Source organism: Pipistrellus kuhlii, unplaced genomic scaffold (genome assembly GCF_014108245.1).
Source record: "Pipistrellus kuhlii isolate mPipKuh1 unplaced genomic scaffold, mPipKuh1.p scaffold_m20_p_80, whole genome shotgun sequence".
NCBI lineage: Eukaryota > Metazoa > Chordata > Mammalia > Chiroptera > Vespertilionidae > Pipistrellus > Pipistrellus kuhlii.
The window spans coordinates 933052-945972 of NW_023425585.1; the positions used below are offsets into that span (position 1 = coordinate 933052).

At 61.7% G+C, this 12921-nt stretch overlaps 1 protein-coding gene across 4 annotated transcripts in view; it reads right to left on the reverse strand.

Moving 5' to 3' along the window:
* Positions 1-12921, reverse strand: part of ATF6 (activating transcription factor 6) — a 148955-nt gene that overhangs the window by 11412 nt on the left and 124622 nt on the right. For all 4 annotated transcript variants that reach the window (XM_036425427.2, XM_036425426.2, XM_036425428.2 and 1 more), the window contains 2 exons: positions 9110-9338; positions 1058-1067 (listed from right to left, as the gene is read on the reverse strand). In XM_036425427.2, the coding sequence (XP_036281320.1) occupies positions 9133-9338 (206 nt within the window). In that variant the 3' untranslated portion in view covers positions 1058-1067; positions 9110-9132. The remainder of the gene's footprint in view (positions 1-1057; positions 1068-9109; positions 9339-12921) is intronic.

The following is a 12921-nucleotide window of genomic DNA, read 5'->3' on the forward strand; positions in this document are numbered from 1 at the left end:
TCTTCCCGTCCGTCCCCCCACGGGGCGGGCGGGTGCTTTTGCCGAGATGCCAGCGGTGGGGCTGGTCCTGTGTTCCCCGGAGCTCGCCATCAGTCATCCCTGTCAGTCCAGAGTCCCCTCCGCACCCGACAGTCACGGTCAGCCAGGCTTCTTCCCTCTTCCCCTCAGAGGGGGCTGGTCTGAGACAAGAGGTGTGCTGCCCGCAGGCATGCCCGTCCTCCAAGCACAGACACACAGACACGGGACAGAAAGGGCCTCCTGAGGCTGTGGCAGGCGGCCCCCCATCCCCAGCCGCTCCACGCAGCATGCACAGACCTCCTGGCCCCCACCGCCCTCTCCTCCGCCCCCTCCTCCTCCCAACACCTTCTCCCCTCCTCCCTGGACACAGCCCTGGCTGTGAGGGCTCATCTCTGGTTCCTGCTCTCAGCTGGTGTGCAGCCCCTGAGCCCCTGAATCTCAAGATGGACCCTGTGGGCCTTCAGAAGCAGAGTGGTGGGCAATATTGCTAACCCCAGCAGCCACCAGCAGGCCCGCCTCCATCTGACATGTCCCTCAGCCTCCTCTCAGACAGGGCCTGCCCGGGGCTTCTCACACTCAGAGTCCATCCGATGGCTGTGCCCACCTCAGCCGACTCGGGAGGCCTGAGTCGGGCCACAGAACTCGAGGTAGTAAGTTCTGGTGCCGCCGCTGCAGATCCGCTGGCCCCGGCGTCCTCCCCAGCCTCCTCCCAGGCCACCACCACCGCCCCAGGCAGAGGCTCAGCGATGGGGCCGGGAACTGCGCTGCCTCCGCCCCCCAGTCCCCACAGCCTGCCTCAGCACTGGGCAGCGTGCCCGTGGGGGGCATGTGGTGTCAGGGCTGCCACACCAGGAAGATGCCGGGAAAAACGACATCTGTCTGTGGCTTCCTAAGCGCTCAGTAATTCAACTCAACCAAAAGCACCCGGTTAGCCTGGCGTGCGGGCTCTGGGCAGAGCCTGGGGGTCCCGTCGCAGGGTTTGGAAAGGAGGACTGGGTTCTGCTCTGGGAGCAAAGACATCCAACTTCCTGCAGGGTTTCCCTCGGCCCCTGCACCCCCGCTTGTGCCAGACTGTGCGTCCTGGGGAGGTGGATGCGCCGCCAGCTGTGGGCGCCCAGGTGGCTGTGGGGCCGGTGAGGAGGTCCAGCGTTTCCACTTCCTTCCTGCTCACACGGTGGGCAAACTCGGGGCCCTGCGGAGCATGGCGTGGAAACAGCGCAGGAGGAGCTGGGACGAGGCTCCCTCAAGTCTGAGGGAGCTGGTCAGAGCAGGAGATTCCAGCGTCTCTGGGAACCAGACAGTGGGGTGGCGTTTGCCTCTGTCCTGGAACCAGCAGCCAGCGTGCGGCGAGCTCCGCGGCCGCCCAGCGCTCCGGGAGCAGCTGCGTCTGGCAGCACCGCCTCTCAGTCTCAGGAGCCCACCCTCGCGTGGATCCGCACTGCCGGTGGGAGCGTGGCCCCTGCAAGAGACCGCATTCACACGTCTTTGAGGACAAGGGCGAGGCCCGGTTCGCCAGCCCACTTCCCTCGGGTCCATGGACACCCAGCGAGGCAGCTAAGACAGGAGAATCAGGGTGGCCTGGAGGCCCTCGGTCTCCCCGTGGGACAGCTGACGTTTGCAGACAGGCTGGGCCTGAGGACCAGTGGAGCCGTCAGCCTCGGGGCCTGCATGGGCCCCGCCTGCATCGTCCTGCAGGGCTCCGTGGCTGAATGTGGGTGAGACTCCACCAGGGCATCCTCTCCTCTGGGCCAAAGCCTTCAGTGCTGGGTCTGCAGATGATTTCGACACCAGCCTCCTCACCATCTCCTAGCCCCGCATCCACGCCTGGATGCAGCTCTGCAGGGAGAACGCGGGACCCAAAGGGCCAGCAGCAGCCCAGGAGGCGGGGAATGTCAGCCGAGCTCTGGGACTTGCGCAGAAGGGGGCCTTCAATCCTGGCAGCAGCCAGCTCTTCACCTCTGGGGGACACGCCAGGATGGGACTGAGGTCCGGGCAGCCAGGCAGCAGCCTGGGCAGAGCTTCCCCCGCGCCCTCAACACACACCTCTGAGGGGATGAGCTGTCCCAGAACCTGCCAGCACTGGCCTGGCCCCGGCAGGGGACCCGACCCTGAGCCTGTCTCACACCCACTCTCCCGGAACCTGTGCTGCATTCTTCGCTGCTGGTGCCTCCTTCCAGCTATAAAGGCCGGGCAACATGGCACGGGAGGAAGGGCGTGGCCCTGAGGCAGGACAGCTTGGCCAGCTGCCCATGTCTCCACTGGGATACGGGACAGGGAACCATGTCATGAGGCTGCACACCTCTAAGGCTCCATGCAGGTCAGTGGCCTCACTGTAGAGGCGACCGGGCGAAGGGAACACTGTGGGTACGAGGGAGATCTCACCAGATGCACAAAGAGCGGACGCAACAAAAACACAGGACGTGGCCCCAGGCCAACAATGGAGGCGCCGTCAGATAATGACAGGGTGAGAGCCAGAAGAGCCTGCTTACGGCACCACGGATGGTGCGGCCAATGCCACTTGTGGTTGTCCTTTGAGATCCCCAAATTTGTTACAACCACATCCCCTTTCAGCAGGAAGTCCGTGGGCACTGCTGTGGGACCTGGGGGCTGGGTGTGTGTGTATGGGGGTGGGGGGTAGAACCTGGGGGCTGGCTCAGGGCTGGGGGGGAGGACCTGGTCAGGGCTGGGGGGTGGTAGGACCTGGTCAGGGCTGGTGTTGTCACTCAAGCATCTGAGCTTGTACAGTAACTGTATTCATGTGTCTGGCTCACGAATGAACATGAACTCAGGAGCAGACCAGGGGGTGAGGAGCGTGCAGGGCCCACACACCAGCCTGGAAGTGGGTTCGGGAGGACGAAGGGCAGCGTGAGTGAACACGGGCGGCGGCATGCAGGGCAGAGGCCTGGGTGGGCTTGAAAGATAAGACTGAGGCCAGAGACCAGGACACAGGCTTTATTGAGAAGACCCTGCCGGGCTGCCTTCCAAGGAGAAAGAGCACACGTGCTGGGTGAACACGCCTTTGAGGGGAGGAAAAGGAAGGCTTAGGGACCTAGGGACTTAGGGATCGGGGGCTTAGGGTATTTGGCAGGTGCTGACTGGTGGTTCAATGCACAGTCCATGTCAGGTGCCTGGTTAGGAGCTCAGGAATGTCCGGCTGCAGGTGCCGGTTATGTCATCCTCCCTCCATCAGTTGGGGGAAGGGAGGATCTATCGTTTCAGGCTTTTGATAAAATTAAAAAAAATAAAAATGAAAGTCTGGGCAAGGTCAGGGAGTGAAAGTCCATCTTCCATAACTGCTTCCAGCTGAGGGGGCATCGTTAGGGTCATCTAACCGGGGTCTCAAGGATTCTGGTGTTCAGTTCTGAATTCAGTGCCAGATAGATCTCTCCCACCTTCTGGCTGGCGAATGCCTGCATTCTGTTCTTCAAGAAACTAGTGAAACAAAGCATGAGACATGGGCCAAAGAGCAAAATTAAGAGTATAGATACCAGTGGGCCTAATAGTGGAATGAGTCATGGGGTATGTGAGGAAAAAACAGGGAGTGTTTCCGTGCTGGATGAGTGGTGCAGCAGCATGATTTCCCCAAGGGACTGGTTGGTGACATCTTGAGAGCAACCCTGTTGAGTCACTTGGGACGTAAAAGCGGTCCTGAGGCGGCCACAGCATTACTTGTCTGCTTTTGCTGTTTTTCTGGAGCTGAAATACAACTGAGACCTAGATGTTATTTTTAGGGGAAAAGAGGAGGGGTCTCAGTGGCCTCACTAGTGATATGAAAGGGGAGAATAGGTTACCCTGGGAGTGAGGTTCTTGTTTTCCCAGTTTTGCCCCTTGCTGGGCATCCATGTTTCTTGTAGGTCCTGAGACAGGGTTTCAAAGTAGGCAGAGCAGTGGTTAGCTCCCTGAGGCAGTTCCAACTCCTGCTGTGATGCCAAGGGCTGTGAGGAGAGGGGTTATCTGGACTGCCCTTTTATGTCAGACACGATGAGTTCCTCAGGTGGAGAGGACGCAGGAAGAGAAGAGGCAGTGGAGGAAGGCAGTCTTTGGGCCTGAGAATGAGTGTTGGATGAAAAAGCTGTTTTGGAGCTCAGGTTCTTAGGATTTGAGCTCTCAGGGACTGGGGAGAAGACAGCTGCTGGTTAAGAGGGTCTGAAGAGAAAGAGCTTAGGCATTTTTCAATTTGAGAAAGATCAGAGAGTGAGAAGGGAAACGGCCAGCCGCCTGTGAATTAGGTTGCTGGCAGTCAGGGGGCAGAGATTAGGCAGAGCACAGGGGAAGGCAGGCTCAGGAGCTGTCTCCTCCCATGAGAGCAGGGCTAGGAGGGGCTGCGCAGGGGGGTGTGCAAGCACCGCTGCTGGTCGGTGGGCGGGACCAGTGTGTGTGATGGAGAAAAAATGGTTAAACGTACTCCCAGTCCTCCTGCACTCCGGTGGACCTGGGTAAGAGTGCTCAGTCAGAGGGACAGGTTTAGGGTTGTAAGGAGGTGGGACACATGGAGATATATGATCTGCTGGGTTGAAAGAGTCAGAAGACAGAGAAAAGGTTTGAGAGGGCAAAGAGGACTTCCAGAGGAGGATCCGGTGGTGGAACATGCGGAGTAAAGCGAGGGGTGAGAGCGGAGGTGGGGAGAGGGAAAGCCTGTTCGTAGGAATCTCTGAGGCTTGTCCGGTGGCAAAACTGAAAGGTGTGGATTGAGAGGTTCCCATGACTGGAGGGAAAGGGCCCCCGAGAAGTTGGGGAAGGAATAAGAAGCGTCTTCTTTTCTCTCAGCCAACCCGTAGAGAGAGAGATGAGAGAAGGTTCCAAAGTCGTCACCCAGAAACCTTTCCCATGGAGCAGAGCAGAGTTTCCCCGGCCAGGCACCTGCTTTCACAGAACATAGAACGTGTAGCCGAGGAGACGGGGAAACTCTGAGGCCCTTCCAGGTCAAGGGAACCAGTTGGGGGGGAGGGGCTCAGGAAGGTCCCTGAAACCTACTGGTTAGAAGGAAGTGACGAGATTCCCACGTGTCCTGGAACAGCAGGTTTTGAGAAATGTTCTGAATGGGCCAATCAACTCAGGACCATACTACCGAGCAGGCCCAGAGCAGGAGTCAGAAGCTCGGGGGCCAGGTTCTTGGACACAAATATGAAAGATGAAACGGGGAATGGAGACCAGGGTACCAGGACACAGGCTTTATTGAGAAGACCCTGCCGGGCTGCCTTCCAAGGAAAAAGAGCTGGGTGAACATGCCTTTGAGGGGAGGAGAAGGAAGGGACGGGGCTTAGGGCACTCAGCACACGCTGGTTGGTGCTTTCATGTAAGGCACATGATTAGGGACCTAGGGACTTAGGAATCGGGGCTTAGGGTATCTGGCAGGTGCTGACTGGTGGTTCAATGCACAGTCCATGTCAGGTGCCTGGTTAAGAGCTCAGGAATGTCCGGCTGCAGGTGCAGGTTATGTCATCTCCCTCCATCAGTTGGGGGAAGGATCTATCAGGGCTGAATCCCCAGCTCCACAGGAGGATAAAAAGTGAGTTTTTAGATCATTTGTTTTCCTTACAAGGACCATAGTTCAAATATCTGGACACAGGAAAGGAAACTCTTAGTCACCAGCTGGAGAATGCAGCCACTCCACCTCCAGTCAGCGGCTTTAGGCTCCGCCTCGTTACTGACCCCTCACATGAAAAACTCATTTAATCTTTTTCTTTTCACGGAGCAAAACAAGGAAGTTTAAAAACTCTTTATTTGCATTTCAGACACAGGTGAGTGGTGCACTTCAGGGTGCCTGGAGGCACAGTCTGTCGCCACTGCTGCTTCTTGTGCCACAAACCAACACGGCTGCCAGGAGCCGCAGGCCGCTCGCCCTCCCCTCCTCTCAGGCCTCACCTTCCCGCCTGGCGCCCTGGCGGCCCAGCCACTCTGCCAGCGTGATGCCAGCAGGAAACCACCGAGGTGCCAGGCGGCCTCCCGTGCTGGTGATCCACCTGCAAGTCCGGGCACCCTGCGGGCCAAACGTCCCAGGTGCGCCTGCCGAGAGGGGCCTGCTGACCTGTCGGGAGTTCACAGCGGGACAGGCCCAGCCTCCTGGTTGAACTAATGGTCGCCAACTTCAGGGACGAGTGCAAAATGGGGAGCTCGTGACCCTGGAAATGATTCTGTGGCTCTCGAGGTGCTGACTCACTAATGCTCACAGCAAACGCGCGGAGCATCCCTGCGCCAGTCGGGGGCTGACAGGTCCAGCGAGCTGCGGCCTGTGCAGAGCCTTCTCACCGCCTTGTCCTCACCCAACAGCCGCCCCGAGGGCTGGGACACGCACACCCCGGGATCCTGCTCTCACCCGAGCGAACCTGCTGGGCAGCGCCCTGCGGCCGAGTCGGGATTCTGCTTCCCAGCAAATTAAAACCACCACACAGCCAGGGAGGGGCCAGAAATGCCCACCCCACGTTTACTGGGGCAGGAATGAAAATTTCTATCCATGGTCTTTCTCTTAGGCCTGGATAATTAGTGTCCTTGTTAGAAGCAAGATCCTTGATTTCTGTAGGTTAAAAGGACCCATCACTGACAACATGTCCTTTTGGTGAAAGTAACGAGGGGCCCTTGAGGGGGGACAAGCGTCTCCGCAGGGAGCCTCAGCGGACTCCCTGCCAGCTAATGCGTGTCAAAGAGCCGAGAACCAAAGGCCACTTCAGTGCCAGCTCCTCCGAGCCTGCTGTGTGCCTGTGCGCACCACAGGTTACAGCTACAGGCACAGCGAGTGGCAGGTGCGTGGCGGACGCTGGGCGTGGAGACCATGCCGCAGCCGCTGGGCCCCCCAGTCCCGGAGGCCGAGCTTGCCTCGCTGACCTGAGACCCCGACTTCGCAGGCAGCACACCGGGGGCAGCCGACCTGCCTCCTCCCAGAGCAGCCTGTGCTCCTCACGAGCATGCTCACTCCACTAAGAAAGGAATAAATTAAACCGTCATATACACACGTTCCCCGAAGCCTGGCTCCTGAGGGCGTGCCCTCGTCTCGGAGAGAAGGGCTCCCAGCCATGGGCCGGGCAGCACAGCCTGTCCCACCCGCCCGCGCCTGACGCCCCGACCCCACGCAGAGGTGCTGCCAGCTGCGGACAGGCCGCTTCCCTGGGGGGCAGCAGGTCCCGAGCATGCGGCCGGTGCGGGCGGGCGGGCGGGCGGACGCTGGGCACGGGCAGAGCTGCGGGGAGGGGGAGGGGGAGGGGGAGGCGGAGCCCTGCGCGGCTCAGTGCAGAGGAGGGTGCCCGAAGACCACCCACACTGTGTCCACACCAGCTCCATCACAGCCCTTGCCCAGCTCATCACATGACGGAGGACACGCCCCAGGAGCCAGTGCCCCAGGGAATGGCCTGCGGCACAGCCAGGTGCCAGGTCAGAGGTGCGAAGACCAGGTCAGCACTGGGAAAGGGACGGCACCCCCGCCTCTGAGCAGCAGCAAGAGCCGCCCCTCCCAGGGCTGAACCCAGGCGGCCCCCGGGGTGGCGGGAGCTTCCAGTTCCCGAGGCAGAACCCCCGCTGCTGGGTCCCCCAGACACTGCATCTGCCCCTCCCTCTTAGGGGGGCACTGACAGTGTGGAGGGGAGGGGAGAGTGTGGGGAGAAAAGAATGTGGGGGAGGGAGGGGGGCTGAGGAGAGAGAGGTGGGAGTGGCCATGGGGAGGTGGAGGAGCTCTGTGGGTAATGACCTACCATGGGGACAGGGGGAGCCTTGCTGCAGGAGGAGGTGGGGGGGAGGAAGTGGAGAAGGGGGAGGAGGGGGAGGAGGAGGAGGGGGAAAAAGAAGAGGAGGAGGGGGGAGCAGGAGGTCGAAGAGGGGGAGGTGGAGGAGGTGGAGGAGGAGGGAGGGGAGAGGAGGAGGGAGGGGAGAGGAGAAGGAGGAGGGGAGAATGAGGGGAGGAGGAGGGGGAGGAGGAGGGGGAGGAGGAGGTGAAGGCGGAGGGGGAGGGGGAGGGGGAGGAGGAGGGAGGAGGGGCAGGGGGAGGAGGAGGAAAGGAGGGGAGGAGGGAGAGGAGAAGGAGGGGAGAAAGAGGGGGAAGAGGAAGAGGAGGGGGAAGGAGAGGGGGAGGGGGGAGGAAGAAGGGGGAAGTGGAGGGGGAGGAGGAGGAGGGGGTGGAGGGGAGAAGGGAGAGGAGGAGGAGGAGGGGAAGGAGGGTGAGGAAGAGGAGGGGGATGGGGAGGAGGAGGAGGTGGAGGGAAGGAGGGGAGGAGGGAGAGAAGAAGAAGGAGGGGGTGGGGGTAGAGGAGGAGGGGGGAAGAAAAGGAAGGGGGAGGAGAGAGAGGAGGAGGGAGAGGGGGAGAGGGTGGGGGAGGAAGAGGAGGAGGGGGAAGTGGAGGGGGAGGAAAAGGAGGAGAGGAGGGGGAGGAGGAGGAAGAAGAGGAGGTGGGGGAAGTGGAGGGGGAGGTGGAGGAGGGGAGTGGAGGGAAGGAGGGGAGGAGGGAGAGGAGGAGGAGGGGGAGGAGGAGTGTGAGGAAGACGAGGAGGGGGAAGTGCAGGGGAGAAAGAGGGGAGGGGGGAGGAGAAGAGGGGGGAGGAGGAGGGGGAGAAGGAGGGTGAGGAAGAAGAGGGGGAGGGGAGGAGGAGGAAGGGTGTGGGAGGGAGGAGGAGGAGGGAGAGGAGCTGCCCAGTGGTTACAGCTCCGCCCGCAGGGGCGGCAGCATGGCGCTCTGCCCTCTTCTCTCCGGAGAGGTGACCATGAATGAGCTGGGAGTGAAATGCCCGCAGCCTCTCAAGCGGCAAAGCCCTGGGCTCCGCTGAGGGAGTGCCCTGGCGGCAGCGGGCGGCTCCGCACCCGGTCAGCAGGGAAGACCCATCGCGGACACCAGGCTCCTGGCTGTGGCTCCGGAGGGGGTGCACTGAACGCGCTGGGGGGCGGGGGGGGCTGCCCGGGCTGAGCCCACGGGAAGGGACTCACTCACACACACTCACACACGGAGGCGCAGGCAGCTCGGAGTGGCGGAGAATGTACTTGAGGCCACACGGCCAGAGGCGCCTGGGGCTGCACAAGGCTCTCCGGGACAGGCCCGTGGAGACGAGCAGCTCTTCTCAGTAGCCAGACCCGTCCGGGAGCTCTCGGAGCCCCTGGCGGGCAGCGGAGCACCCGCGGCTCCCAGGCTGCGGGTGCTACTGCAGCGAGCCCGGGAGGGTGCTGAGCAGGCGGGCGGTCTCGGCGGCTGCGGGCGGCGAGCTGAGGGAGCCGGTCTGGTTCTGCTGCTCGGCTCGGAGCGGGGGCGGCACCGAGGAGCTCTTGATGTGGAGGACCCTGGTGTCCATCACTTGGCAGTCGATCTGCATCATCACCTCGTAGTCCTGCCCGTTGATGACGTTCTCTGTGGAGGAAGCAGCAGGTGAGCTGGCCCTGGCGCCGGCCCAGTGACACAAAGGAGCCCGCACCCCGCCCAGGCCCAGCGCCCCGGCCAGCGAGCAGCAGCCCTGGGCTGGGGCTGCATGGAATGGCCTGGCTGGGGGACAAGCAATGTCCAGCGGGGACTGAAGGGACTTGTAGGGAAAAGGCAGGCTCGTTGCAGAAGGAAACAAAAAGCCACACACAGCCACATCTGCACGTGTGGGGAGACCACTTATCAGGGGCCACTGCAGCGGACACTGCCACGGCCACGCTCACTTCCAGCGGGCCGAAGCCCTCCTTTCAGGGAAGGCCACTTTCTAACTGCGGTGCACGACATGCGGCAGCAGCCCTGTGAGGGTCACAGACAGCGCCTCCCGCCCACTGGCCGGCTGCAGTGAGCCCGAGGGGCTGTCAGCGTGAAACGCGCTGGGCAGCCACGTGGACCCTCATCTGCATTTCCATCGGTGAATCCGGAGCTGGGGGCGGCCTCATCCTGCGAGGCCCAGCAGGGGACACGACGGAAGGTGAGGTGGAACTCGCTCTCCTGTCACCTCCCTTTCCTGGGGCTGCTGCGAGCGCCACGCGTCAGCGGGAAGAAAGCGGGGTCTGCCGGGCGCCAGCTGGGGCGCCTGGGACCGGGCGCTCGGGGAGGCCTGTGTGCGGCTTTGGGAGCCCATGCTCCAAGCTGCAGGTGCACTTCTGAGACGCCCCGTCATCTCAGGGAGCGCACCCCCCAAATGTTAAAAACTAATCAGATCTCATCATCCATAACTAGGTCTTGAGCAGATGCTCCAGTTTAAAGCTGACAGAGACATCGCTCCTCCACTTTTATGGGTTGGTTATCTGTTCCAATCCTTACAACAATCTCAGGCTGACGAGTTCCCAGCCTCGCACAGCCTCTCGTTAGTCAGAGCAACTCCTGCCCGGGCTCCGCTGGCAGCTCCTCCGGCCGAGCAGGCCTTTCCTCTCCGGAGAACGCAGCCAGATGCTGTGAGGGAGCTGTTCCCTAGCAACGTGTTTCTTCCCCAAAAGGAGGCAAAAGGAAGACAAGCTGCCGATGTGCTTGTAGTCACTTAATTCAGACACCACACAGTCAATTTCCAGACACCACACAGTCATCTTTTAGAACCAGGGCCCCTCCCATTTATTCCATTTCATTCTCACCTTTTGTAATCCTCACCCGAGGATATTTCTCCATTGATTCTTAGAGAGTGGAAGGGAGTGGGAAAGACACAGAGAGAGAGAGACATCGATGTGAAAGAGACACATCAACTGGTTGCCTCCCTCATGCACCCTGACCAGGGCCAGAGATGGAGCCTGCAATGGAGGTCTGTGCCTTTGACTGACATTGAACCCAGGACCCTTCAGTCCATGGGCCAACACTGAACCAAACCCACTAGGGTGTCCCTACCATTTTAGAAAAACTAAAGTGTGTGCGCATGTGCATGTGCATGTGTATGTGTATGTGCGCACGCACACTGGACACAGGCGACCCGACGAGGGAAGGCACATGGATTAGAGGGGTGCCACACTAATTTTACTGCTTCCCTGGATGACCTCAGGGCCCAGACGACAGCCTAAGAGCCGGGGCACGTCCAGGCCTGCAGAAGTCACTGGAGTGGTGTGCCCGCTGCGGTGTGAACGGGCGACCAGAGTTCCTGAGCGCCTTAAGTATCAAGAGCTGGAGGACTGGGACAAGAGCTCAGATGCTCTGAGGAAATGAAAACTGCAACTGATTCCAAAGCCAGGAGTCCCAGCCGTGGCCGCTGGCCAGGAGGCGGCTGGGCTGGGCCAGTGGCTGCTGGGAGACAGGCTCTGTGCTCAGCTCCGTTCTGAAGGCGCACGCAGGGCCAAGGCAGCAGGTGGCGTTAGTGGAAGAGAGCACGTGTCCGCCTTGAGCTGAGTCCAGGAGCCCCTTCTGAATGACAAGTGGCCCCTTCAGGCCGTCCGAGGCCCAGTCAACCAGCACTTCAGGTGCAGCTGCGGGGCAGGGCAGGGCTCAGGCCTGCTGCGGGATCTGAGCGACGGGTGTGCCAGCTGCACCCCTGCACAGGCGGGCGGACCAGCTCCTTGCAGCCCTTCCTTCCTCAAAGGCTCTGGCCACACTGACACCGCCAGGCTGCAGGACGGCATTTCCGAGGGCTGCTCTGGCCTGGGCCTGAGGGGGAGCAGACGGCGCAGAACAGCGCTGACAAGGATGAGGACCTCAGCTCTGGGGCTCAGACAGGAGGGCGGGCCCGGCATGGGCGCCCCAACAACCAGAGAAAACACCAACGCTCCAGGCTCTGGCGGGCGTGTGGGGTCCGGGGAGACTGGCCGTTCTGTGGCTGCTTGGGAACAACGGGAGCAGAAGGAAGAGAACGGAGTGAAGGGAGAGGCTGACTCGGCCCCTCTCCTGAACGGTGAGCCCCCCAGTGAGCAGGGCGTCCCTGAGTCTGGAGAGGAGCGCCGCTCGGAAGCCTCAGGCAACTGGAAGGGTGGGTGTGTGAGCCGAGGGCACGGGGGCGCCCACCCGAGGTGGGTGGCGTGGGTGGCGGGGGTGCCCACCCGTACACCGTGCTGAGATGACCACACGTCCAGGGCCCTGACCACAGCAGAGCTAACACGCAGGCTCACGGCGGTTCTGCGGGAAGTGACAAGGCTTCCTGTGTTTGCAGAGAAGCACATCGGACCAACAGGGCCCCGGGCTGAGCCCCGCAAGAGGCCGCGCTCTGTGCGGCAGGCCGGGACGGGCAGTGACCAGCAGAGGGGTCTGTGCCCAAGCCCAGCGGGTGTGTGGGGGAAATGGAAAAACAAGACCCCAAAAGGGTAGGGAAGGGGGACAAAGCGGCAGGACCGACAGGAGGTTGGGCCCAGGGACTTCTCTCCAGGGAAGAGCCCTGTGAACATTCCGGCCCATTTCAAGTGCCACCTCCGAGACCCTGCCTGGGAGCCAGCGGTCTCTTCCCTGTCACCACACACACCGTGCCGCTCCCGGCTCCGCTCCCGAGAGCTGGGCTCCTTGAGGAAACAGCTGGCATCGCTTGTGTAGAACGGAACCTCCCCATCAGCCAGGAAGAACGTGAGCAAGTGAGTCATGCTGCTCGCGGCAACGGAACCTTCTGGAGACACCGGGAGCTCCTAGCAACGAGCACTCTACTCTGCCTCTGCCAGAGGAATTACAGATGGGGCCGCCCTGACGGGGAGGCGGGCGGAGGTGTCACCCGTGTCCCTGTGAGCCCCACCGGGCTGCTCCCTGCTGTCAGCGAGCTCCGCCATTGGAAGGAAGACGGGTAGTGGCCTCACACAGGAGTGCGGCCAAGCCCACGGGAAACCGCCAGCCTGGAGCTTTGGCCGGGCTCGAGCCCAGACATGGCCAGCTTTCCTGCTTCTCGTCAGCAGGCCACTGGACCTGGACCATGGGAACGGGACCAGCATTCAGAGGCATTTCCCACCAGGCCCACCACCCGCCAGCAGAGGCGGCGGGACCTGGGTGTGAGCGCGCGGGGCCAGAGCCCTTCCTCCGGGCAGCAGCGCTCCACTGCGACCCGCCCACGTGTGCGCATCACACCTCGGAGGGTCAGGAA